Source organism: Zosterops lateralis, assembly GCF_965231275.1.
Source record: "Zosterops lateralis genome assembly, chromosome: 14".
NCBI classification, from domain to species: Eukaryota; Metazoa; Chordata; class Aves; order Passeriformes; family Zosteropidae; genus Zosterops; species Zosterops lateralis.
In genome coordinates this window covers 16,679,214-16,704,980 of record NC_139774.1, presented here as the reverse complement: position 1 = coordinate 16,704,980, position 25,767 = coordinate 16,679,214, and the positions used below count along the sequence as shown (strand labels likewise).

General features: G+C 48.4%; 2 protein-coding genes across 6 annotated transcripts in view; both read left to right on the top strand.

Annotated features, from left to right (window-relative positions):
- The window catches only part of SH3TC2 (SH3 domain and tetratricopeptide repeats 2), a 317,636-nt gene that overhangs the window by 127,790 nt on the left and 164,079 nt on the right, over nt 1–25,767 (top strand). The gene's annotated exons all lie outside the window — the stretch shown is intronic.
- Nucleotides 21,403–25,767, top strand: part of UBTD2 (ubiquitin domain containing 2) — a 42,060-nt gene continuing 37,695 nt past the window's right edge. The window contains exon 1 of the mRNA XM_083872106.1: nt 21,403–21,481. Within this exon, the coding sequence (XP_083728232.1) occupies nt 21,412–21,481 (70 nt within the window). The 5' untranslated portion in view covers nt 21,403–21,411. The remainder of the gene's footprint in view (nt 21,482–25,767) is intronic.

Sequence of the window (25,767 nt, the reverse complement as noted above, 5' to 3'; positions counted from 1 at the left end):
TGGATTTCATCTCTTTGAGCCCAACCCTGGACCTCCAGGTCCCTTTTATTTTTCTGACTTCTCTCAGAAGATTGGAGAGCAGGAACATCTCCACGCCCACAGTTCCCACCTGGCAGCCCAGGCTCAGAGCTGGGGCAAGCTCTGGGTGCCCACGGTTAAAATCTGGTCATTAAAAATATTAGAGAGGCTTCTCTGCCCTAATTAAGGTGTGAATAAACCCAAAGCCAATGGTAGAGGTTTTTATTTAACAGTAAATGTGAGGTCCAGAGGGATGGATGGATGGATGGATGGATGGATGGATGGATGGATGGATGGATGGATGGATGGGGGATGGATGGATGGAGGGATTCCCAATGGGAATTTGAAAGGCAAACCACTGCATTGCACCAGGTTTTTGAGATTTCTCCCCAGTGCTGCCAAGAGGAAACTTGAGACATCAACTCCATCACCTGCTGCATTTTGCCTTCTGAATCCTTCTGTAAAGGCAGGAAGTTCTCTCCAGGACAAACACTGGTCTATCCAACTGCTATTATCCCTAAAATCCCTATTTTGTGACCCTCTGCCTTCTCTGGCCCTGTCCTGTCCCCTCTCCTCCAGCCTGGGATTGCTGGGCAGGGCCAGCTCAGGCTGCAGGAGATGTAGGAGCTGCAGGAGCTGCAGGAGCTGCAGGAGCTGCAGGAGATGCAGGAGATGCAGGAGCAGCTCTGCCCGTGGTGGCTGTGGGGACCCCGGAGGTGACAGTGTGATCACACAGGGTGTGAGCCCCTCAGAGCTGCAGGGCTCCATTCAAAAGGCGCAAGGGAATTCTTCATCTGTAAAACGACACCGTGTTCTTCAGGGAAAAAGGAAAAAAAAAAAAAAAAAATCCCAGCAACGTAACTGGAACCAACCCGACCTCCAACAGCAAATGCAATCAAGTTTTCCTGTTAATCACAGGTTTGGGGAACATTGGGTTGAGTCATTTACGGTGCTGAATCGATGGGAATCATCTGGAGTGACTCCCAGAGCAGCCTGTGCTCGCACAGAGATGACTCTGGGTGCAGGAGGACACTGCAGTGCCCACTCCTGCCATGGTCCCCACCTGGGGGTGACACAGGACATGGGACACCAGGAAAGGGTCCCCAGAGTGTGGCAGCTGTGGGAAAACGCCCTGGAAATCTGAAGGAGGGTGTTCCAGGGCAGGAGTGGAGCCCTGTGGTGGCACAGAGCACATCCCATGGGTTTTCCAGGGCTGCTGATGACAAACCGCAGCACAGAGGGTCCCTGCCTGGGATGGGGTGGAAGGGACCTTAAAGCTCATCCAGTGCCACCCCTGCCATGGGCAGGGACACCTTCCACTGGCCCAGGTGGCTCCAAACCCATCCCTGGACACTTGCAGGGATGGAGCAGCCACAGCTTCTCTGGGAATTCCATCCCAGCCCCTCCTCACCCTCCCAGGGAGGAATTTCTTCCCAATATCCCACCCAGCCCTGCCCTGTGGCAGTGGGAGCCATTCCCTGTGTCCTGTCACTCCATCCCTTGGAAATTGTCTCTCTCCAGGTTTCCTGGAGCTCCTTCAGGAAACAATTGTGTCACCCCAAAGCTTCTCCTCTCCAGGTGAGCAATCCCAGCTCTCCGAGCAGAGCTGCTCCATCCTCTGCTCATCCTGGAGCCTCCTCACCCAGGACCAAGGGATGCTCTCCCCATCCCTCTGCACCCTCCATCCTCAGGGTCAGACCCTCAATTCCCTCCTCTGGACCCACTTCCCACCCCACAGTGACAGGGAGAGAACTCCAGGGAGCCTCTGACCTGTGCAACAAGAGCAACACAACTTCACTTTCTCATTTTCAGTCGCAGGTTTAGAACAACCCAACTGCCTTCATCCTTTTTTTTTTTTTTTTTTTTTTTTTTTTTTTTTTTTTTTTTTTCCTTTTTTTTTTTTTTTTCTTTTCCTCCACCGCCAAAAGGAAAGTCCCAGGGAATTGGAGTGATGCAATCCTTGAATCATCCTGTAAAGAGCAGTGGTGGGCGAGCGCCGGGGTGTGAATCACACAGCTCCTAATTGCGGCCCCCGCTTGGCAGCCAACTGCCCAAGTTGTTGTTTGCTGTGTCCTATTTTCCCTTTTATTTGGCCGTTTGACAGCGGCTGCTCATTACAGGACTTTTCTTGATGCCTGTTGCCGCCGCCTCAGGGGTGCCAGTAATTTTTTAATGAATTTTCCCCCAGATAGAGACGAACAAAAAAGAGCCCAGGGGGAGAGGCTTTGATTTCCAGCCTCTGGCAGCGCTTTACAAACAGCTCAGATGATTAAAAAGACAAGGGTGCTCTTTTAATAATGGGCTTTGTCAGGGTTCAGCTAATTAATTTCAGAGAGAAAAAAAAAAGGGGCATTTTGGTGAAGCAGCCACTCGAGCTCCTGTCTCTGTTCAGCTTCTCTTTGGCTTCATGATGAGATTTCCCTGATTCATCTGAAGGGTGGTGGAAGTTCAGGATGGCCAAACCTCAACCTGCTGCTCATCTCCCTGGAAAATGTGGGCAGGGTGGGAATGAGGAGCTCTCTCCAGGCTGCAGCCTGAAGGATGACACAGAGGAAAAGCTGCTGGCCAAAAAAAAGGAATTCAAATTTACCCCTCCTGTCCTCTTCTGCCACACTGAGGGTTTTGAGTGGTGAAAATCAGGTGTGAGAAGGGAATGGAGAGAATGGACATGGAAAACTGGGGTTCAGGCAGTGGGGAGAGGCAGCAGGGGGTCTGTGAGCTCCCCAAAGGTGAGGGAACAACCCCATCCCCAGTTTTGCCTGGTTTTCCCTGTATTTCTGATCAACCTTTCCCTCTCCCTCTCCCTGGGCTGGGAAACACCAGGAAAGGCTCAGCAGAGCCCAGAACTCCTTCCCTGGGCACAGCAGACACCAAAAAGAAATTCAGAATATTGCATCCAGCAGCTCCTGCTGGATAAAACCAGGTTCATTTTCCCTGCAATCCTCACCTTATTTAGAGGCAGCCCCGTCCCTGTTGCCCTCCCCTTGCTCCACTTGTGAAATAAATGTCTATTTTTGTGCTCAGCTCCTGCCCGCTCCCCACGTTCTGCCAGGGAAAATGAAGAGCTGTGTTTATTCCAAACGGCTTTATTGAAGCATCGGGAAGCACAAATCAATTTCCCAACGAAGTCCTGTGGTACCCCAGGAATCAGAGCTGGCAAACATGGAGATTTGCTGGGTTAAATTAATAGTGAGGCAAGATAAAAGGCCATAAAATGAGTCAGGTACAATATGCTCCCGAAAATGTAGAGCTCAGCAGTAAATAACCAGCAGAAGAGTTTAAAAAATAATAATAAAAAAATAAAATCATTTTTTAAAAATGGAAAAGCAAATTCTGGGAAGCCCTGAGTGTGTTTTGCCATGGAGGTTTTGCTCCTGCCTCTTTTTACTGCCCGTGGTGAGGTCTGCAGGAGGAGAGAGAGCACTGCTGGGAATTTCACAGCAAAATATTCCACTTCTCCAGTTGTTTTGGGCAGAGGAAAATTCAGTTTTTCCTCGTGTCCTCCTCCAGTGCTGGTGGGGCCAAGAGCTGGGGTGTCCCTCTCTGGTTGGGGTTTTCCAGCAGCGTCGCCTTGATTTTTCAGCCTCTTGATTTTGTTTTACATTTTTGTATCAGAGTTTTCATGCATTGAAATGTAAACAAGTACATTGGTTTTGCCTTCTTCTTTGTGTTGGTTTGACCACTGGGGTCAGAGGGGTGTTCTTCTCATCTCCCAAATCCTGGAATGTTGGGAAAGATGGGACAGGAAGGGCTTGTGGATATGATTGCCTGGTAAGAAATACTGGAGATGTAAAACCTGTGAGTGAAATAGAAATGAAGGGCAGCTTTGAGATGTGATCATGGCAGGCAGGAGGACGGGGATGAGCTGGAGATGGGTTGAAGGACAGAAAACAAAAGGACCCAAGGGTGCAGCCCCTCTCCACCCTGCCAAGGCATCAGGGAAAAGGTGGATAAGAAAAGTCTCTTTAGAGTTTAGAATACAGGATGATGTGGTGATAGAGCAGTTCTCATGGGCTGCAGGCAAAGGCTGTAGGTTTTGTATCTCGTGCCGGTTGGTCACTGTAAATTAGAATATTCAACACAAAAGGAGATAGAATGGATTGGAATAAGGGCCTCTCTCTCTGACCCCTGCATTCTTGTTACCTCTCTTACCCCTCTCAGCTTTTTTACCTCCCTCACCTCACTCTCTCTCTCTCTCTCTTTGGGGTTCCCTCCAGCCCAGGCTGGTGGCTGAAGGCAAAGCCCTTTTTCCCACAACCCTTGCAATAAACCCACATCTTCTCTAGAATATCTCAGCTCTGCAGAGTTCCCTCTCCCTGCCATCCACGGATGCTCCTACACTTGACCAAATCCCAAAAACTGTATCAGTTGGAATTCCCAATATAAAGTCCTTCTTTTCTTGCTCTCATGCATCAAGTGTGGCTCTGGCTGAATATCCTCACACCTCCTGTGGGGCTCCTCGCACTGCTCCTCTGCCCTCTAATTAACTAATTAATTAAGCCATGATGAGGCTGTGACATGCCCAGGGAGTGACAGAGCCACCAAGAGTGGTGTTCCCTGGCTGGATAAACTCTGAGATGGGAACACTTGGAAAGTGAGAATTGCTCAGAAACTCCCAAAATTCTTTAATCCTGTGGATTGTCCTTCATTCCCACTGCTGGGAGAAGATCCTGAATTTCTGGGAGTCTGTCCCTCCTCAAAGCAGTGAGACATGGACTTTTTTAAACCCATTTTTTGGGGGTGAAAGGATGTTCCTGGAATGTTCCAGGCTTGGAGCTAATAAAGCTCTTCCACATAAATTGAGTTAAATTGAGTTACAGGTGTCTCATGTTCATCCCTTTGGGTCTCATCGCTTTTTGTTTGTGTAACTCGATCCAGTGATCCATAATAATAATAACAACAATAATAATAATAGCAAATATAATAACATTAGTAAATATAATAATAATAATAAATATAATAATGGTAAATATAATAGTAAATATAATAATAATAATAAATATAATAATGGTAACATAATAATAGTGAATATAATAATAATATAATAATTGTAAATATGATAATAATGAAATATAATAATAATAATAATAATAATAATAATAATAGTAATCTAACAAGCAGGAAATCAAGCCATGTCTCCTGGGCAGTCACTGAATATCTCCATCATTTTTAAAAAAATCCGATTTTTTTAAAATAAAATGTAATTAATGTCTAACTAAATGTGCATGAACAGGTCCAGCTGGTGTGTGCCTGGCTGTGGAGCAGCTCTGGCTGCTGGGGGTGATTTCTCCAGGCTCCAGGGACTGGGAGCAGCTCTTGCCATGGTAACCCCTTCCCACCTCCCAGCCCTGGCTGTGGTTTTTTTTCCTCAGGCAGATTCTGAGTTTGAAACTCTGTCCCTCCAAAATTCAGCCCATGGGGTGCAGCCCCAGCCTCCCCAAAAAACTCCTGCCTGCACCTGGGGGAGGTGGAGAAAACACAGAATTGCCTCTTCAGAGAGAAGCTTTTGCCACTGAGGCTGCTCCAGGGACCCCAGATCTGGATTAATTCTTCACCTGTTTCAAACTTCTTGAATTTTGCCTTGGTCGGATCATTTAAATTTAATTTTAAAGTCTTGATATTCTCATGTGCATGAGGTAAAGGCGCCTTTATCCTGGAGAGCAGGAAATATTAATGAGCTGTTAATTAGCCCAAATTTTTCTCTCACCCTGCACTCACACAGATTTTGGGCCAGGGGGTGTTGGCAGCAGCTTGGCCACCCAAAAAAACCATGAGCAGGTCAAAATTTGGTGGAATTTTTAGCTGCTGTAGCATCACCTGCTGAATTGAAAAAAAAAAAAAATAAATCACCAGAGGTCCAGCAGGACTTGCAGAGTGTCCAGCAGAGACTTTCCTGAGTGTCCCTTAGGCCGTTGTAACTTTCCAGGTGGAAATTCAACAAGATGAAGGGATTTCCAGTTGGAGATGAATTCAGGGAGAGAACAGGGACATGTCACAAAAGGAGTTTGTGCCGGTTTTTTGGAAAGAATTTGAGCACAAAGCAGCTCATCCCTGGGAGTTCATCAAAACAGCAGCAAGAAGATTTTGGAAGGAAATCTCTCAAGCCCAGCAAAGGATCTTTAGGGAGGAGTTTAACTGATGGAGGAAAAAGGACTGAGGGAAGGCAGGACAGGGGCAAAGCTTGTCCTGCAATCCCCAAATCTTCTGGGGACACCAAATAACTCCCCAAAAAGAGGCAGAGAGGGCAGAGATGGCTCTGAAGGTGCCAGGTTTGGCTCCCCTTGGATGCATCCCTGCCACAGCACACAGCTCATCCTTCTGCCACTTCATCAGATAAAAATCCAACTGATGGGTCAGGGAAATCTGGGAGAGACTCCTGATGCTCTGGAGTCATACAGGAATTAATGAAATCCTTCCCGAATCACTGGAGGAAGAGGTTTTTTAAACCTGATTAATATTGTAGGAATAGTTTGGGATCAAGCCTGGCTTAAATCTCAGATTTAAGGGTAAGAAAAAAAATCCTGCTGCCATTAAACAATCAGCTGCAAGGAGCTGCAGGTGTCCCAGGGAGGATTAAACATAATCATCACCCATAAATCCTGCAGATATAATATTTATAACCAATGTGAGTTTGTGCTCTCCTGTGGCCCCAGTGCCACAAACCAGAGCAGGTGCAAAATAAAGGAAAAAAAAAAAAAGAAAAACCCAAACAAAACAACCAAAAAGAAAACAGAGCAGAGCACAGAGGGAGTTTGGTTACGTAAGGATTTATTCTTCCTTCCTCAAGACCCATCTGCTGCTCAGGAGCTCATTTCTGTGTATTCATCCCAATTCCTGGACTGCATTCCAAGAGCCTCCACGGCCAAATGTGGAGACTTTTTAATTTCCCTCCCCTCTCCTGCAGTGTGACAGGAATTGCTGCCACTTGTGCTGCTGCCTACACTTGTCCCCAGTGCATGGAGAGAGGAGAATTTTATGCCAGTTTTCCTGCCAGTTTTCCTTCCTCTTTCCTCCCATTTCTCTGCCTCTTTCCTACCAATTTCCTGCCTCTTTCCTGCCAGTTTTTCTATCTGTTTCTGACCAGTTTTCTGGTTCTTTCCTGCCTGTTTCCTGCCAATTTCCCTGCCCTTTTCTGCCTCTTTCCTGACAGTGTTCTGGCCTGTTTCCTCCCAGGTTCCTGCCTGTTTCCTACCAGTTTTCCTGCCTTTTCCTGCCAGTTTTCCTGCGAATTTTCCTGTCTCTTTCCTACTAGTTTTCCTGCCTCTTTCATGCCAGTTTTCCTGCCTTTTCCTGCCTCCTTCCTGCCTGTTTCCCTCTGTGAGGAGCTCTTGCTGTGGGCACAGCCCAGGGGAGCTCTGAGCAGCTTCACTGGGACCCCCAGTTCAGCCTGGCACCGTCTAAGGCAGGACAGAGACAGGGACAGGGACAGGGACAGGGAGGTGCCACCCACCCCTGGCACCCAGCAGAGCCATTTGCCCTCCCAGGTGTTCCTGGATGTTTAGAAAGGGGTTGTGTTTTCTGCCCCATTGTTGTGGTTTGAAAGCAAAACGAGTGAGAGGCTCCAAGTCAGAAATACAATTTAATAAGAAGAAAAGTAAAAAGGTAAAATAAAATAAAATCAATGCAATAACACAAAGGAGCACTGACAGAGTCAGAACACACCCTGAGCAGGGTGGTGGGAGCAGTCCAGGTGAGGGGCTCTTCCTGAAGCAGTGATCCCACAGAAAGGTCTGGGAGCTCTGCTCCTCTGGGAATCCAGTGGCTCAGGGCTGCTTGTCCTGTCCCAAATCCCAGATTCTCTCCAGGTGGGAATGCTTGGCTCCTCCCCCTGGGCATTGGGAGCATCTCCCAATGGGATGAGGAGTCGTGCAGTGGCTCCTTGATGGCCCATTAAACAGAGAGAGCTCCTGGAGGGAGTTCCCTGTGAGTCCTGGGCAAGGCATTGATGGGCCATGAGCAGAAGAGCCCAAAGGAGGGGCCTGGGAAAACACTGCCCCACCTGGTTCCAACAGCTCATGGGGATGGGGATGGGATAAACACTGTGTGCACATCCTACACCACAACCCAGGACAGACGAGAAATGCAGGAGTTTGTGAGGCAGTCGGGAGAGGAAACACAAATTTAGGCAGGAAAATAAGAGAGGGAGATAAGGAAGGAATCAAGGTTGTGATAGGAACACCCTCAGCTGGGCAGGTTTGTGTCCCCTCTGCAGGAACACGAAGGCTGCTGGAGAAACCTCAGGGAATTCATGGGCACTTTCCTTCACTCTCCTGGAATTTGCATTTCACTGCTGGGTGACAACAACCCCAGAGACTCAAATCTCCCTGCAGAGGGCAATTTGTGCCTCTCATCATCCAGAAACTCTGGAATGGGCTCCAAAAAAAGCCAAACACTGATGATTTTATGGATTTCTGTTCTGAATCTCCAGATCTGAGCTGTATTTCCCATTCCAGGCTGCACAACTGGGCATTGACTTTAGTCTGGCTCTCTCTAGTGGTCTGAAGTTTAATGAGATGGAAGTCCTGCTCTGTAATTACTTCAGGGTGGTTTTAAATATGAACAAAAAAATGGCATCCGAGTCACCTTTTGAGCACTCAAATTAAAAGCCAACTGGATTGAGGTACCTGGGGTGTGTTTCCAGGTGATAAAATTCTTCCTCACAAATCTCCTCTTTTTGCTGTGCTGAACTGGGATTTTTTTTTTTTTTTTTTTTTTTTAAATAGATCTTTTTAATAATCCCTCAAATAATTTCATCAGCATAAAGTCTCCTTCTGGAGGGAAATTTAATAAAAAAGCTGAATTGTTCAGAAAAAGTATGAGCATGATCTAATCTCGCCCTTGTAAATGTATTCCTGACAGGGTGAGCAGTTAATAATTAATAAATGAAATTAACTGCTTGGAAATTTTTTTTTTTTTCCAGGCAGATGTCTCTGTGATCCAAATTAAGCTCCCAAATTAAGGTTTGGGTTCAGAGTCTCTCATTTGTGTAAAGCTGCAGAGTGAGTTTGTTGGGTTCAGACAAAAGTGAACTCAAATAAAGACACAGAGAATTTCTGGTATTTTTTAGAGGTTGTGACATGGCCTTGGACAGGAATTATCCCTGTGGGTCCACACAGAATCTGTGTTTGGATTCTCCAACTCCTTCTCAAAGTCCCACCTGCAACTTCCAAGCTGCCAGAAATCCTTGGATGCAGCTCCACATCCTTGAGTGGGTCCCAAACATCCCCTCAAAAGACCAGTTTGGGTCCATAACCAACACCTCAGGGAGCTTCCCTGCCCTGACAGGGGTGGTTTGCAGCTCAGAGGAGCATCAGGAAATCAGCAATTAGCAGAGATAATTCCAAAAGAAATAATTGCAAAATCACAGCCTCACTTTTCTTTTATTTCCCTGCAGATCTGTGGGACAGGCACCGTTCCTGAGATGTGGAGACCAAGATTTCCCAGCTCTGGGTCTTTGTGTGGGCTCTGTTTTGGAGAAAATCTGCTTTTCTCCATCGTTTTCCCTCACCTGGTGCTGGAAAGGAGCTGAGCCCAAGCTGGAATGCACCCATGGAAATGTCTGGGGGTCCTGAAATCAGCAGAGCTGGTGGAATTCAACCCAGAGGGGATTTCTGAGGAGCTCTGAGAAGGTGGTGGAGGAATAAACAATGCTCTGGCTTTGAAAAAGGAAAAAAAGAAACCCCAGGAGTGATCCCTCAGCCTGCCCAACTCCATTTCTTGGAAAGATCCTGGGACAAAGGGTGAAATAATCAATAGAAACACCTCAAAGATAATAAAATCACAGGGAAGAAGCCAGCACGGATTTCTCAGGAGCAAATCACATCAAATCAATGTAATTTCATGAGTAACCTGATGGACGGGGGGGTGAAGCAGATGTGAGATATCCTGGCTGTAAAAATCTCTGTTCTCAGGGTTGCACAGGAGCAAAACAGGAACACAAAGTGCTGCAATTTCAGTCCCTCAGCAGGAGAAAAGGCTGGATACCCCCAGCTCAGGTGGGGCCAGAGCTGCTCCTCCTGCCCGTGCCCATTAATAACTGATTTGTGTGATGGCAGAGATAACGCAGCTCCTGAATTCACACTGGGCTGGATAATGGGGCCACATCCGTGGGATGGAACTCGCAGAACTCCAGGCTCAGGCAGGAAAAAAAATCAAATGTACGGATGGAAAATGAGAGATAATGAGCAAAGCCTTGCTGGGAGGATGGGGACACAAATTGCTGCAGCTCTTCTGCCTGAGCTCAGAAGAATTTATGCATTTATTATTTATTATTTATTTTTATATAGTAAATTATTATATGTATTATAATTCTAATAATATTTAATCATAATAATATAGAATATGCAATATGCAATATGCAATATATAATATATAACATATAATATATAATATATGATATGTAATATATAATATATAATATATAATATATAATATGTAATATGTAATATATAATATATAATATATAATATAATTATAATAATTATAATTGTAATTATATATTAAAATAATGTATGTGTTTTATATAAAATAAAATATACATTATATTTATATATAATATATACATTATATTTACATATAATACATACATTATACTATATATACTATACTATATATACTACATAATATAATATGCTATATACTATATATATTGTATATACAATATATAGACAATAATATATACATACAATATATAAATATATATAATTTTTAGATATATTTATATAAAAAAATTGTATATATTTATATATAAATAAATATTTTATATAAGGGTTTTATATTTATATAATATTTATATATTATATATTTTTATTATATTTATTTATTTTATTTTATTTTATTTTATATTTATTATATTTATATATTATTTATTTATTTATTTATTTATTATATAAGTATTTATATTTATATAATGTTTATGGATACATAAAATATATAAAATATTGGAATATATAACCCCAAATACATTTACATTATATTCATATATATACAATATATATAACATACACAACACGGGATTCTGTGACAGAGCTCGCTGTGCTCAGCCAACCAGACCCTGCACCTGGCACTGGACACTGGTGACACCAAGTGACAAAGGACACCTCACAAATGGTCACTCACTGCTCCTATTCCCAAAAAATATGGGGTGTTTCAGAGCCAGCAGCAAGGGGCCTGAAACACTGATTTAAAAAGTCTTTAATTTTTCTACAGGTAGGAATAGGATGCTCTCATGTTATAAATGCCAATATTTAAACCCCATAAATGCCAATATTTATTCCCCATCTCTTCAGGTGTTTCCTACTGTGGGTTTCTCTGACCAGCACATTGCAGGTGGGGTGGGACCTGTCCCAAATCCAGGTTTCCCTGTCAACCACAACACAAGGGAGGATTTTCCTGTAGGAATTCTGGAGTTCCTTGTGGGATCAACCACAACACAAGGGAGGATTTTCCTGTAGGAATTCTGGAGTTCCCTCCTTGTTGGATCCTCCTTATCCCTCCTCAGCACCACTTCTTAACTATCCCCCTTTGAGGCTCCCAACCCTGCAGACTCACTCGAGTCCCTTCTGAGAGTATTTTGCAGAGTGTTGAAATTGAGATTCAAGTGATGTTTATCCCCCTGAACCCCTGGATTGTCAGCATTTGGCTCTTTGTCCTCCTCACACGCCCTGGAGGTCACGTCCCCAGCCCAGGAGGCTCCTTCCCACCCTGCCCAGTCCCACACAGACTTCATTTTTCATTTTCCTCCACTCGTACAAAGGGCACCTCAGAAATGGTCACTCACTGCTCCTATTCCCAAAAACTGCAGTGTTTCAGAGCCAGCAGCAAGGGGCCTGAAACACTGATTTAAAAAGTCTTTAATTTTTCTACAGGTAGGAATAGGATGCTCTCATGTTATAAATGCCAATATTTAAACCCCATAAATGCCAATATTTATTCCCCATCTCTTCAGGTGTTTCCTATTGTGGGTTTCTCTGACCAGCACATTGCAGGTGGGGTGGGACCTGTCCCAAATCCAGGTTTCCCTGTCAACCACAACACAAGGGGGAATTTTCCTGTAGGAATTCTGGAGTTCCCTCCTTGTTGGATCCTCCTTATCCCTCCTCAGCACCACTTCTCAACTATCTCCCTTTAAGGTTCCTGCAGAGTCACTCGAGTCCCTTCTGAGAGTGTTTTGCAGAGTGTTGAAATTGAGATTCAAGTGATGTTTATCCCCCTGAACCCCTGGATTGTCAGACTTGGCTCTTTGTCCTCCTCACACGCCCTGGAGGTCACGTCCCCAGCCCAGGAGGCTCCTTCCCACCCTGCCCAGTCCCACACAGACTTCATTTTTCATTTTTCTCCACTCGTACAAAGGGCACCTCAGAAATGGTCACTCACAGCTCCTATTCCCAAAAACTGCAGTGTTTCAGAGCCAGCAGCAAGGGGCCTGAAGCACTGATTTAAAAAGTCTTTAATTTTTCTACAGGTAGGAATAGGATGCTCTCATGTTATAAATGCCAATATTTAAACCCCATAAATGCCAATATTTATTCCCCATCTCTTCAGGTGTTTCCTACTGTGGGTTTCTCTGACCAGCACATTGCAGGTGGGGTGGGACCTGTCCCAAATCTAGGTTTCCCTGTCAACCACAACACAAGGGAGGATTTTCCTGTAGGAATTCTGGAGATTCCTCCTTGTGGGATCCTCCTTATCCCTCCTCAGCACCACTTCTCAACTATCCCCCTTTGAGGCTCCCAACTCTGCAGACTCACTCGAGTCCCTTCTGAGAGTGTTTTGCAGAGTGTTGAAATTGAGATTCGAGTGATGTTTATCCCCCTGAACCCCTGGATTGTCAGCATTTGGCTCTTTGTCCCTCACACGCCCTGGAGGTCACGTCCCCAGCCCAGGAGGCTCCTTCCCACCCTGCCCAGTCCCACACAGACTTCATTTTTCATTTTCCTCCACTCGTACAAAGAGCAGCTAATGAGGCACGAGGAGAATCTGCCTCTTTGTTTATTGGGAGCACAACAATGGGATCCTATTCCACATCCCCAAGGCTGAGGGACAAACAGCAGGTCTCACAGCCAGGATTTCTCTCTGTTATTATTGGGTTTGGTGTTTAATATCATCACCCAAAGCTCCAAACAGATTTTAGTCCAAGTTTAGCACCCCTGATGCAGTTCCACCGCTCAGCAGAGGCACAGCACGTGTGGAATGAGCTCCTCAGGGACAGGAGTGATAAGAAGAGAGAAGATTTTGATGTACAGCCAGGTGAAATCATCCAACAGTTCGCTGTGAATGTGTCCTGCCGTGCTGGGGGTTGTTCAGGTTGGGATTTTGGGGTGTTTTCCCCATTTCCATGCAAAGCTCTGTCGTGTAAAAGTGGATCATCCAACTCTGAGCACTGCCTGTCAGGATGAGGAGCTAAAAATTCCTGGTTTTCTCCCAGGAGAAAACCACTGTCCCAGGCACAGGGACAGTGTGGCAGGTCCTGGTTCCTGACAGTGTCTCTGCTCTGGGTGTCCCACAAAACCCTGGAACGTCAGCACTGGCAGTGACAGGGCCCTGCTTGTGCAGTGAGACCTTTCCCTGTCTCCATTTCCTTTTCTGCTCCTTTTCCCATCTCCATTTCCTTTCCTGCTCCTTTCCCTGTCTCTGTTTTCCTTCCTTCTCCTTTCCCTGTCTCCATTTCCCTTCTTTTTCCTTTCCCTGTCTCCATTTCTGTTCCTGCTCCCTTTCTCATCTCCATTTCTGTTCCTGCTCTTTTTCCTATTTCCATTTCCCTCCTTGCTCCTTTTCCCATCTCCATTTCTGTTCCTGTTCCTTTCCCTGTCTCCATTTCCTTTTCTGCTCCCTTTCCCATCTCCATTTCCCTTCCTGCTCCTTTTCCCATCTCCATTTCCCCTCTGGCCAAGCCCCTGCCCTCAGCACCAGGCAGGGAGCACAAAGCAAGAGCTCAGACAGCTGAGGACAAGAGAGAAGGAATGAACATCCCACCAAAGTACAGCTGCAGCCCAGGCAAACCCTTCCTGAGCACGAGAATTTTCCTCCAGCTCCACAGCCTTGGGAGAACGCTCGAGATCCAAAGCTAAAATATTTGGAATATTAACATCTATCAGTTTCACACGTCTCTTAAAGCAGCACATTCCTTGCCTGATTGATCCTGCCATATGGGAACATTAGCCTGTACCATCACCATCTGCTGCAGCTTTAATTTTATCAAAAGCATTATGACAGGAGGGAGAATGTTTCTTTTTTTCCCACCCTTCCTTCTCCTCCCGCCAAAACCTGGCTGATTTCTCCTCAAATGAACCCAATTTCCAGTCCTGAGTGAGAAGGCTGTCTGTATATTCTGTCTAGGAATAGCTCTTTGATTTCAAATGCTTTGCTTTTGGGGAAGCTGAGCTGAAAATCCAGGAACAAGGCAACTCACAAACTTCTCTCCCAGAGAAATGTTTGGTATTCATGAGCTCAAAGCTGAAATAGAAGTGTGGCTTGGAGGATGCACATTTATTCCACTCTCTGCTCAGAATCTCAGAATTATTCAGGTTGGAAAAGCCCTCCCAGGTCATGGAATCCAACCTGATCCAAGCCCAGAGCACTCAGTGCCACCTCCAGCCCTTCCTGGGACACTCCAGGGATGGGCACTCCAAACCTCCCTGGGCACTGCCAAGCCCTGAGCGCCCTTTCCATGGAGAAATTCCTGCTGCTGTCCACCCTGAGCCTCCCCTGGCCCAGCCTGAGGCTGTTCCCTCTTGTCCTGTTGTTGATTGTCTCAGATGATGAAAAATCTTGTACTTTAATCATCCCTGACTTATCCTGTCACCACTGATTGTGCATCCCTTCAGAAGGGGAATAAAATCCCAATCTCTTGCCTTATTTCTTCTCATTTATTCATGACCACAGATATTTTTATGACGTCCTTTTTCTACAGCAAACCACAACCTAAATCCAAACTTCAGTGTCATGGGATCAGACAATAGTTTAGGTTGGAAGGGACCTTAAATTCGTCCAATTCCAATCCCCTGCATGGGCAGGGACACCTTCCACCGCTCCATCTCTCTCAGAGCTCCATCCAACCTGCCCTTGGACACCTCAGGTGGAGATATGAGCTCCCAAATGAGCCTCCAGACATCAATAAAATAATTACACACCACAAAACGAGTATAATGACAGCAGGAAAGGCAGAAATGGCACCACCACAGCCCCAGTGTGGCTGTTCCCTGTGCTGGCTCAGTGAGCCAAACTCCAAAGCAGTTCCTGGTGCCCTGGGAATGTGCAGAGGCTTTGGAGCCCCATCCTTGTGTGATCCCATTGTCCCACTTCATTATTCAGTGACACAGGACACTCCTGCAGCCAGCTGGGCAGAGAATCTACCTCTCTGAAAGAGGAGAACTCGGCCACAAAAAGAGCAGCTTGAGAGGAGATAAAGTTCTCAGAGCTCCCAGGGTGGGAGTCACTGCCTGGCTGCAGTGGCATCAGAATAACCATAATAATTGTCACAAAATCATGTTGAAAATGTCATTATTGCAGCGCCTCGCTGTGCAATCAGGGAGGTCACCACAGGAGGGAAGCAGCGTTTCACTTTTGCTGCTTTAGCTGTCAAAGTTTGGGTTTTTTTTTTTTTAGTTTTAATGTATATTTTGATTAGCAAAACCTGCCTGATGTGACAAAGCAATAAATGATAGGATGATGGAATGGTTGGGGTTGAAAGGAGCCTTAGAAATCATCTCGTTCCACCCCCTGCCATGGGCAGGGACACCTTCCACTAGCCCAGGTTGCTCCAAGCCCCATCCCCTTGGTTCTTGCAGTGGAACTCATCACTTCCAGAGATTCCCACCATCATCGCTGATGCTGCACATTAAAATGCGATTTTTACCCTTTTCAGTGACTCCTTTTCTCCAGCAATTGAAATCAAAACTTCAGAGCTTTGCAGAAACACTGAAAGCAAGCAGAACCATGACTTTTCCTTCTGTTATTAACAGAGGGAGATAAATAAACCCAAGCAGTCCCCAGGAGTAGGTGTGGGGCTTTGCAGAGATCAGGAGAGAAACACAACTCTGCTCTTCACAGCAATAATCCAGGGATGGAAATTCCCTCAAGCAACTCCAGCATTTCCTGCAGCTGAGGTGTGTGCCAAGGCTTTGGGATCAGGATTTGTGCTCCTGGAGAGGTGCTGGAGGACACACAGAGCCCTCACTCTGTTCATTCCTGGCCACCTCGGGATGTCCCGGTGCCTGGTGGGGTTCCTCAGCCACAGGAATTCTTCTGTGCATTTTTCTCTTCCTTGGGCATTCCAGGAAAACAAACCCTGCCTGGTTTCACATCATTTTTTGCCCATGGGTAGTGGAGATTTGCTGCCAGCCACTTTGGGAAGGGATGGATTATATGGGATTGGAGTCAGCCTAAAAGTTGCGGGTGGAAAGTTCAGAATGGGACCCAGCATTCCTAAAAAACCACATCCAAACAGAAGTGCTGTGCAGGGGAAACCTCCAGTCCGTGGAAATGAGGCTTCAGCCTCAGCAGCTCTCAGGAAGAGCCACGGGGAAGTAAATCTGAAAATGGCAACTTGCTGAATCTCTCCAGACTCTCTGAGGAGGAAAACGAGCAGGACTCCAGGGTTCTTTCCTGCTCCTGCTCCCCATGGGACCTTTGGTTGATAACCTCATCAGCTGTGTCTCCCTTTCCCATCTGTCAAAATCAGGATGGCAGAAATCTGGGAGAGAAATCCGGGAAGATTTTCACTCACAATGTGAAGACTTTGATTGTGCTGTCCTGGGCAGCACTGCTAAAAATCACAATGTGGATGCCTGAGAGAGAAGTTTCAGTGCTGATGCCATTTGTCAGCATCTCATCCTCGTTCCCACACAGAGCTGAATCATCAGAGAACGGGGATTTATCACTCTGGATCATCATGTGATGGCAAAACCCACCAGCACTGACTGCGAGCAAACAGCGAGAGCCCAGCTGGGGAGGAGAACTGGAGAAGTGCAGAAAATGTTTTATTGTATAGGATTATATAGGAAATTATATTATTGATGCCTGGCAATCACAGAGCCGTGGAATGGCCTGGGTTGGAAGGGACTTTAAAGATCATGCAGTTCTGATCTCTTTGCTGTGGGCAGGGACAACTTCCCCTGCCCCAGGGTGCTCCAAACCCCATCCAGCCTGGCATTGAACACTTCCAGGGATCCAGGGGACACTTCCTGGGATCCAGGGGCAGCCACAGCTTCTTTGGGCACCTTCTGAGAGCCTCACTACCCTCACAGGGAAAAATTTCTTCCCAATATCCCATCTAACCCTGCTCTCTGTCAGTTTGAGTCCATTTCCCGGCATCCTGTCACTCCATCCCTTGGAAATTATCCCTCCCCATCTTTCCTGCAGCTCCTTCAGGCCCTGTGAGGCCACAATTGTGTCACCCCAAAGCTCCTCCTGTCCAGGCTGAACAATCCCAGCTCTCCCAGCAGAGCTGCTCCATCCTCTGCTCATCCTGGTGCCTCCTCCAGGGTCACTCCAACTCAATGCACAGGGGATTTACACACCACCAATCCCATCCCTCAGGTGCTCCCAGGACAACACAGGATTTGTGCTATGAGAAAATCCTCCAGCTGCTGGCACTGCAGGGTTTGTGACCCCAAAAAAATCCCAACCACACAGGGCAGTGGCACCTCCATGGACCAGCCCATCCATGACACCCTTTAACTGTGAAAAGTCACTTTTGGTGTTAGGTGTTTTACACCCCACACCTTGCAGGCTGTTAGAGGGTCATAAAGAGCAAGAATTAATTAATCCTGGCCGTGCCCCCAAGAGATGTGCAGGCAAACACTGATCCACTGATAGGAACACTGCAGCCAAGGTTACTGACTTGTGCAAGGCCACTGTGGGTGTTGGAGCACAGCTGAGATTGAGGTGCAGAAAATCTGATTGCAAAGCTCAGGGAAAACTTATTTTGAGGAGGAATAACCTTCAAACTAAATAATCCATTTAGAGAAAAGGCTTGTTTTTTTTCCTTCAGGACTTTATTAGAACGTTGCTAGTACATCCTGATCCGTGGGGTCAGGCTGGAAATATTCGCTCTGGCCCATCCTGAGTATTTATCTGCACACAAACATGGAATTTATGTGCTCCATACTCTGTGTGAGAGAACAACGAGGTACCCAGTGAAAGAGCTTGGTCCCAAATGGGCAGAATAACAAGCTCTGGTGTGTTTTTCCAAGGCTCCACGAGCAGACTGGTGGGGACAGATTTTCCCATGTCAGCCCAGAGTCCTGCAGCCAGCCCTGTGTTATGGAACAGAGTCACATTGGGTTCCCACCAGTTTTGGGATCTCCCTGGGCAGCAGAAGCCCTTCCAGTGTGAATCCCACAAGTGCCTCCCCACCGTCCATGATTTCCCTGCAGAGTGATGGACTCTGATCACAGAACCACAGAATGTGTAGGTTGGAAGAGACCTTCAAGACCATCGAGTCCAACCCAGCCCTGACACCTCAACTAGATCACGGTATCAAATGCCACATCCAGTTTCCTTTTAAACACATCCAGGGATGGTGACTCCACCACCTCCTTGGGCAGACTATTCCAGTATTTAATCACTCTGTGAAAAACTTCCAACCTGTATTTCCCTTGGTGCAGCTGAAGACTGTCTTCTCGTTCTGTCAGTGCTGCCTGGACAAAGAGACCAACCTCATCTGTCCACAACAACCTTCAGGGAGTTGCAGAGAGTGATAAGGTCACCTCTGAGTCTCCTTTTCTCCAGGCTAAACACCCCCAGTTCCCTCATATGGCTTGTTTTCCAATCCCTTCCCCAGCTTTGTTGCCCCACTCTGGACACGTTCAAGCATCTCGATGATAAAGGACTCACTCCAACACCTACTTCTAGGAGAATTTTGCAGCTGTCTTCCAAGTTTCTTACAGTTTTTGAACAAATAATATTCAATCCCTCCTCCCCCCAGCCTGACAGAGCTCAGGGAATGGGATGGGATGCTCGGGGAGGTTTGGAGTGCCCCAAACCTGGAGGTGTCACCTGGAGGTGGCACTGAGTGCTCTGGGCTGGGGACAAGGTGGGCTTTGGGCACAGGTGGCACTCTGTGCTCTTGGAGCTCTTTTCCAACCCAACTGATTTTGTGATTCTACAATTTCTCTGATTCTACAGCGTGTATATGGGGAAACCCTCCACGTGGGCCTCAGATAAAATCTGAAAAGAAAACAACTGAGCTCCGTGTGGTTCCTTGATCTGGTTTAAATGTCTGCCCAGACGAGGAGTTTCTGCTTTTGTTGTAATTAGTGGGCATGTGCTGAGACTTTAATAATTGTTCTTTGGGCTTTCTTACCAGGCCTGACCTTCCCATTTGGACCCAATAAAGCAGATGAGCTCTGTGCCTTTTTTGTTCTCAGATGACAAAGTGCTCGGCATTTGGCACTCGGCTTATCTCATACGTTTGGGATTTTAATTATCAACACAAGAGCCTTCCCAAAGGCTGGCTGGGCTTTTGGTATGAAGATTACACAGGGAAATTCACGGCAGAAAAAAACTGCCTTTGTCCATCAGTTCTTTTCACTGTGGTGGCTAGAAACTCTACAAACAAGCTAGGCTATTTTAATTCCAAAAAACACATTTGCAATGTCATCTTTGTGGAGGGAAAAATATGCTCAGCTTGAGTTTTGTTTTGTGCTGCTGTGTGTACAAGAACATGAAGCTGCCATGTATAGCAGAGAGTGTGGGGAACCCGGAGCACAGTCTGTTACCAGCCTTTATTTTTTGCACTGTCTGCTCCCATTTTTTCAGTGTTCTGACTTCTTGCTGATTATTCCAAGGAGCTCCAGTGTATCTGATAGTGTAGGGATTGTAACTCCCCAGTCCCAGGGTGGGATTGCTGCTCAAGTGAGATAACCCAGCTGGGTATTAAGAGCATAAAAGTCAAACTTTTCAGAGAACTGAAGCCTGCTTGGTTTGGTCAGATTGACCAAAAAGCACCGAGTTTTTATTTCAAACTGGCAGTGTGATAACACAGGGGTGGGTGGCTGGGGCAGGGATTTATCTGAGTGAGGATTTTCTCTCTGTGTGCAGAGAAAAATCACAGAACCACAGTTTGGATTGGGGAGGACCTTATAGACCTTCTTGTTCCACAGGACACCTTTCACTAGGCCGGGATGCTCAGAGCTCCATCCTTGGACACCCCGGGGATGGGGCAGAGCACAGGGGAGCCGCGGGTCAGCAGAGGATAAACACAGCCAGGGCTGGGGACCGTGGATGGCCCTGCATCCTGGTGTCGGGGCTGTCCCGGTCCTGGTGTCGGTGCCGGGGCAATCCCGATATCGGTGTTGATGTTGGGGCAGTCTTGGTCCTGGATGCCGGTCTCGGTGCTGGGGCAGTTCTGGTCCTGGGTGCCGGTGTTGGGGCAATCCCGGTGTCAGTGTTGATGTCAGGGCTGTCCCGGTCCTGGATGCTTGTCTCGGTGCCGGTGTTGGGGTGGTCCCGGTCCCGGTCCTGAGTGCCGGTGTCAGGGCAATCCCGATGTCGGTGTTGATGTTGGGGTTGTCCTGGTCCTGGATGCTGGTTTCAGTTCTGGTCTCAGTGCCAGGCAATCCCGATGTCGGTGTCAGTGTTGGGGTGGTTCTGGTCCTGGATGCTGGTCTCGGTGCTGGTCTCAGTGCCGGGGTGGTTCTGGTCCTGGGTGCTGGTGTTGATATCGGGACAATCCTGATGTTGGTGTTGATGTTGGGGCTGTCCCGGTCCTGAATGCTGGTTTTGGTGCCGGCCCCACGGGCCAGAGGTGCTCCCTGTGCCTGTGCCGGTCCCTGTGCCGGTGTCGGAGCGGCCCCAGTCCTGGATGCTGGTCTCAGTGTCAGTGTCGGTGTCGGTGCCGTCCTGCGGGCCAGAGGCGCTCCCTGTGCCGGTCTCGGTGCCGGGGCGGTCCCACGGGCCGCAGGCAGTCCCGGTGCCGGTGTCAGTGTCAGTATCGATATCGGGGCAGCCCCAGTCCCAAATGCCGGTCTCGGTGCCGGTCCCTGTGCTGGTGCTGGGGCAGGCCCGCGGGCCGGAAGCGGGGCCGGTTCTCGGTGCCGGTCTCGGTGCTGGCAACGGTGCCAGTGTCGGGACGATCCCGCGGGCGGAGGCAGTGCCGGTTCTCGGTGCCGGTGCGGTTTTGGGGCGGTCCCGGTACCGACCCCAGTACCGGTCTCGGTGCCGTACCGGGGCGGTCCGCAGGCAGGCGGCGGGCGCAGGCCTCGCCCCGGGGGCGGTGTCGGGGCGGTGTTCAGGGCGGTGTTCGGGGCGGTGTTGGGTGTTCGGGGCGGTGTCGGGGCGGTGTCGGGAGCGGGAGGCGGCCCCGCAGCCATCGCGCCTGCCCGGCCGGCGGCGGAGCTCGGTGCAGGGGAGGGGGGCGGGGGGCGGCTCGGCGGCGGGTCTGCGGGCCCCATGGGCGGGTGTGTGGGCTCCCACCACGACTCCTCGGGCAGCCTCAACGAGAACTCGGACGGCACCGGAGGTGAGCGCCGGGCCGGGCCGGGCCGGGCCTGAGGGGGGACCCCGGGGCGGGGGCGCTGCGGGCCGGGGCCTGCGGCGGGGCGGGGGAGCCGCGTCCGGCCGCCGCTCCTGCTGCCTCCCCCGGCTTCTCCCTCAGCTTTTTCCCCCTAACTTGGCCGGGCGGGCGCTGCCCCGCGGGCACAGCCCGGCCCTGGCCTGAGGGGCTGTACCGGGGCTCCCTGAGGGGATCCCGGGGAGCCGTGTGGGGTCCGCCCGCCCGGGCTCTGCTGAGGGGCCTCGGCCGCTCGGCCAGCGCTGGAATAAACCCACCCTGGGGGATAAAGGGCCTGCCCGGGGCTCCCCAAGTTTTGTTTTCCTCCTCGGGGCTCCTCCGCTCCTTGTGGTGTGAGGAAGATGATTCCTGGGCTGGCACTGCTGTGTGGGGTTGTTTTTCAGCTCAGGAAAGGTGCTTTTCTCCAGCCCCAGCCACCCTTAAAGAGAGAGAGAGATCCCTGGAGATGCTGCTGGAGCAGCCTGGTCTCTCCCTGTGGCTGTCCCCGACTTCAGGGAGCAAAGCGGTGTCAGCAGCCTTTTTCCACCGCCGTGGTTTTTTTCTCCAGCTTAAACGACCCCAATGATTTGCTTTTTCAAAGCTCTCAGGGTTTGTTTGTGGAGCCCTGATGTTCTCCAGCTGAGCTGGTGTGTGTTTTATAGTCGTTGAAAGTCAGGCTAACCAACAGGATGCTTGACTTGTAAGCGAGTCCTCGGGGTGTGCGGATTTCAGGAGGAGGATTTGCTGGGATAGGTTTGTGTTTTCCCCTCTGTGTCTTACAGAATGTTATTTATCAGGCTGGTTTTATTTTGGATGTCCCGGGTGATGGGTGTTCTCTCTATCAGTGACTTTGCTGTCGTTCCATAATGTAAAAATATGCAGTGCTTGGAGTTGTATCTGCACCCACCATCTGCTGATTGATGCCAGATACAGAGTTCATGGAAACAGCAGAGTTCCAGCTGCTGAGAGCTGTGTGGGGCTTCACAGAATCCCAAAAGAAAAGCTTTGGGGTCAGGAGTGACCTCGAGATCATCCAGTCCAACCCCCCTGCTGAGGCAGGTCATGGAGAAGGTGACACAGGGACACGTCCAGGTGGGTCTGGAATGTCTCCAGAGAGGGAGGCTCCACCACCTCCTGTGGGTTTGATCACATCAGTGTCATTAAAAGGAATTTTGTAGCTCTGAGTGGTACGAATCCTCTCTATCAGTAAAAAGAGAATAAGTGGGTTACCTAAAATGCATCTGTACTAAGCAGATTTACCAACCTGCAAGAGTGCTGAGCAGAATGGACCAGTCAGAGAAAAAGAACAGCAGGAATCATCCCATCCCCCAAAATCTTGACAAAAAAAAAAAAATAGCATTAAAAGCTCCACTGGTGCTTGTCCTGAGATGTGCTTTGGTGTGATGAGGTGAGATCATGTCACAGAAATAGGCTGGGTTTAATTTCCTCGCTCTTATCTCACCTGTGATATCGAATGAATGAGATCCAGGAGGAGAACACGATCAGGGTTTGGGTTCTATTGTAAAAGAGATTCCACGCCCCAAGAGCAGCGTGTGAGGTGGGCAGGATTTCTGTGTCCCTGCCTGCTGCTCCCAGGGCATGGCACTCTGCTGCTCTGGGGTTAAATAACCCATTGTGCCTGGCTCCTTACAACAGCAGCTGGGCTTTGGAGATGGAAGAGATGTGAAATTCGTGTCAGCTGGCTCGTGTTGATTCATGCTCTCAGGGTAATGTTCCTTAAGGTTGTCTCGCCGAAGTGAGAGGCGCTGAAATTTCACTTGAATTATGAGCTTCTTAGGACTGTCTTAAACAATCAGCTCCAGTGTGCAATAGCCTGTTTTGTAATGCTACAGATCTGTTCCTGCCTCTCCACAAGGAGGAAAGGGAGGGTAGGTTAGGCTGGAAGAAGCTCTGAGTGTCTTCTCTGAACGTGGCTCCCCAGATGTCAAAGTCCAGCCCGCGCCAGTTTGGGGCTTTACAAATTCTGCCAACGCGCCCTCAGCAAGTCTGAAACCTGACTTGGTGTCTCAAGGGAGCTTCTGTCTGCAGGCATCAGCCAGTGCACCAGCTGAAGCACGAGTGGACACCATTTGGAGCTCAGACCTGTGCAGGGAGATGGTTTTGTGCTGTTCCCCAAGTGGGGCTCATTTCCTCCAGCTCTGGGGTTGTGACCCAGCCCCGCTACATTCGCTTTCAGATTGCTGTCACTGAGCAGGGCCAGAACATTTTGAAATCCTAGGAAGGTGTTTTGGAACGTGATGATTGTAACTTGCCAGTGAGGGGCTTATTTTGGAGAGGCTTTTTGTCTTTTCCCCAGGATGGAAAAGTTTCCTGGAGAATTGCGAGAGCTCGATTAGACAGCAGTGGCTGAAAGTGGGAGCCAGCCTCTCAAGTCTGATTCATCCCAGCTTCAATTTATTCCAGGGCAGTGGGGAGTGGCAAAATCGTGCTCAATTGTGTTATTGGAGTCAAGAGGAGGATTTGTCACATCCCTGTATTCTCCTCAGTGTTTTTGTCCATGGCCGGCACTTCCCGTTACTCGTGTGCAGCTTGGCAGAGCTGACGGCATGTCCTGGCCACGTGTGCTTCCTTTGTCTCTATCTCTGGGCATTTTTCAAGGTCAGGATGCCTGTGTGTGTGTGTCAGGAGAGCTGCTGTGGATCCTCAGGTGTTGTCTGCATGTGTGAGATGGAGCTAATCAAAAGCCCAGCTTATTGCACAGTTCTGTTTGCAGTGACCGGAGCAGGAGGAGGCTGTTCCTCACCAAGAATTGAACAGATGCTGCTCTGCCCATCGGGCTGGAAATGAAATGGGTTTTGCAGATTGGTACCAGCTGTTTCATTAGCACTGCTCTTTTCAGCAAGTTTCCATTTCACCAGGACGTTGTTTGGCATAGACAGGAACTTTTCCTGTCTCGGGGCTCGGTGTGTTTGTAGCTCGGCAGAACCAAATTGTGGTGGGTGTGGATTTATTGGGGAGTCATTAAAGGACATCATTAACTGGTTTATAGACACAGGTTTTCCCCACTTCATCCCTTTAGCTCAGCTGTCTCCCACCCGATATTCCAAGGTTTCAGGAGCACTACACCTCTTCCAGCTGTGCCTTGTCAAAGGTGACTGAGTTCCTGCAGGATGGTGAGACCAGGGGAGAAAGGACTTTTCTCCAGCCACTTCCCAGGCTGTGTGACCTCCTCACTGGTGTTTTCAGAAGAGATTTGGGCTTGGAATTCACTGCTGGAAAACTCTGCCCTTGTGCCTGTACATCAGGTATGTTCAGTTGAGCAGAACCAGGAGAGCTGTGCCAGTCCTTCCTGGAGGGCTCCTCAACTTCTTTTGAGAGAAGGAAAAGGAGGAACCTGCCCGTTCTCTCATGGCAAACTCTCACCCCTCTCAGAAGTCGCATTTTCCTTTGACCTGGTGCAGTTCAGTGAGACACTTTAGAGGTGTGGAATGAGGGAAAAAGCAGGGAACACTTGGCTGGAAGCACAAGTCATCCCAGATTAAGGCCTTTGGCTGCAGCTGTCTGATTGCTGCTGAGCTCTCCGTGACACGGTGCTCACCCTCCTGCCTGCCACGGTTCTTATCGCCCTTCCTCGGGAGCAAAGATGCTGATTCTGTTGGAAATTTGTCTTCTTTCCTGCTGCCCCCCATCACCCAGCAGTGAGAACAGGCCTGGCAGAACGGGAGATTATCCCAACCATCAATTCCTCCTGTGCAGAGTTTGATGCAGCACCAGGAGCTTCATTAACTCAGAGAAAAGCAAATATTTTGTTCCACCTCTGCTCCCAGAGACTGGACAACACATTCCTAAATATTTTCCTTGAGCGCTGTGCAGGGGCTGAGCATCACAGGGCTAACTGGAAGTCACAATAACTGCTTTCTCTGTGGGGGAATTTGCATATTTAAGCAGCAAGATTTGACAATTGCACTGATAGAGCCGGGCTCTGCCAGGCTGGCACGGTGGGGTTAAACAAGCAGCTCATGGCTCAGCACTTCAGAGCATTTGGTGCCTCCCTTTTGTGCTGGAGCACACAAAGAGTCTCCCAGAGGGATTTTTTTTCCACTGGGTTGGAGCTGTTGGGTGCAGGCTGTGATGGGTTTTTTTTTCTTGCACACAACACCTGGCTGGGCTTCTCTTGCCATCTGAAAGAGGCATCTCTGGATTTCAGGTAGTTCTTGCTGGTCTGGAATAGAGGGCTGGTAAAAATATTAATAAATCAGGGCTGGCTTTTGCTGTTGGGTCCTACTTTGGGGCGT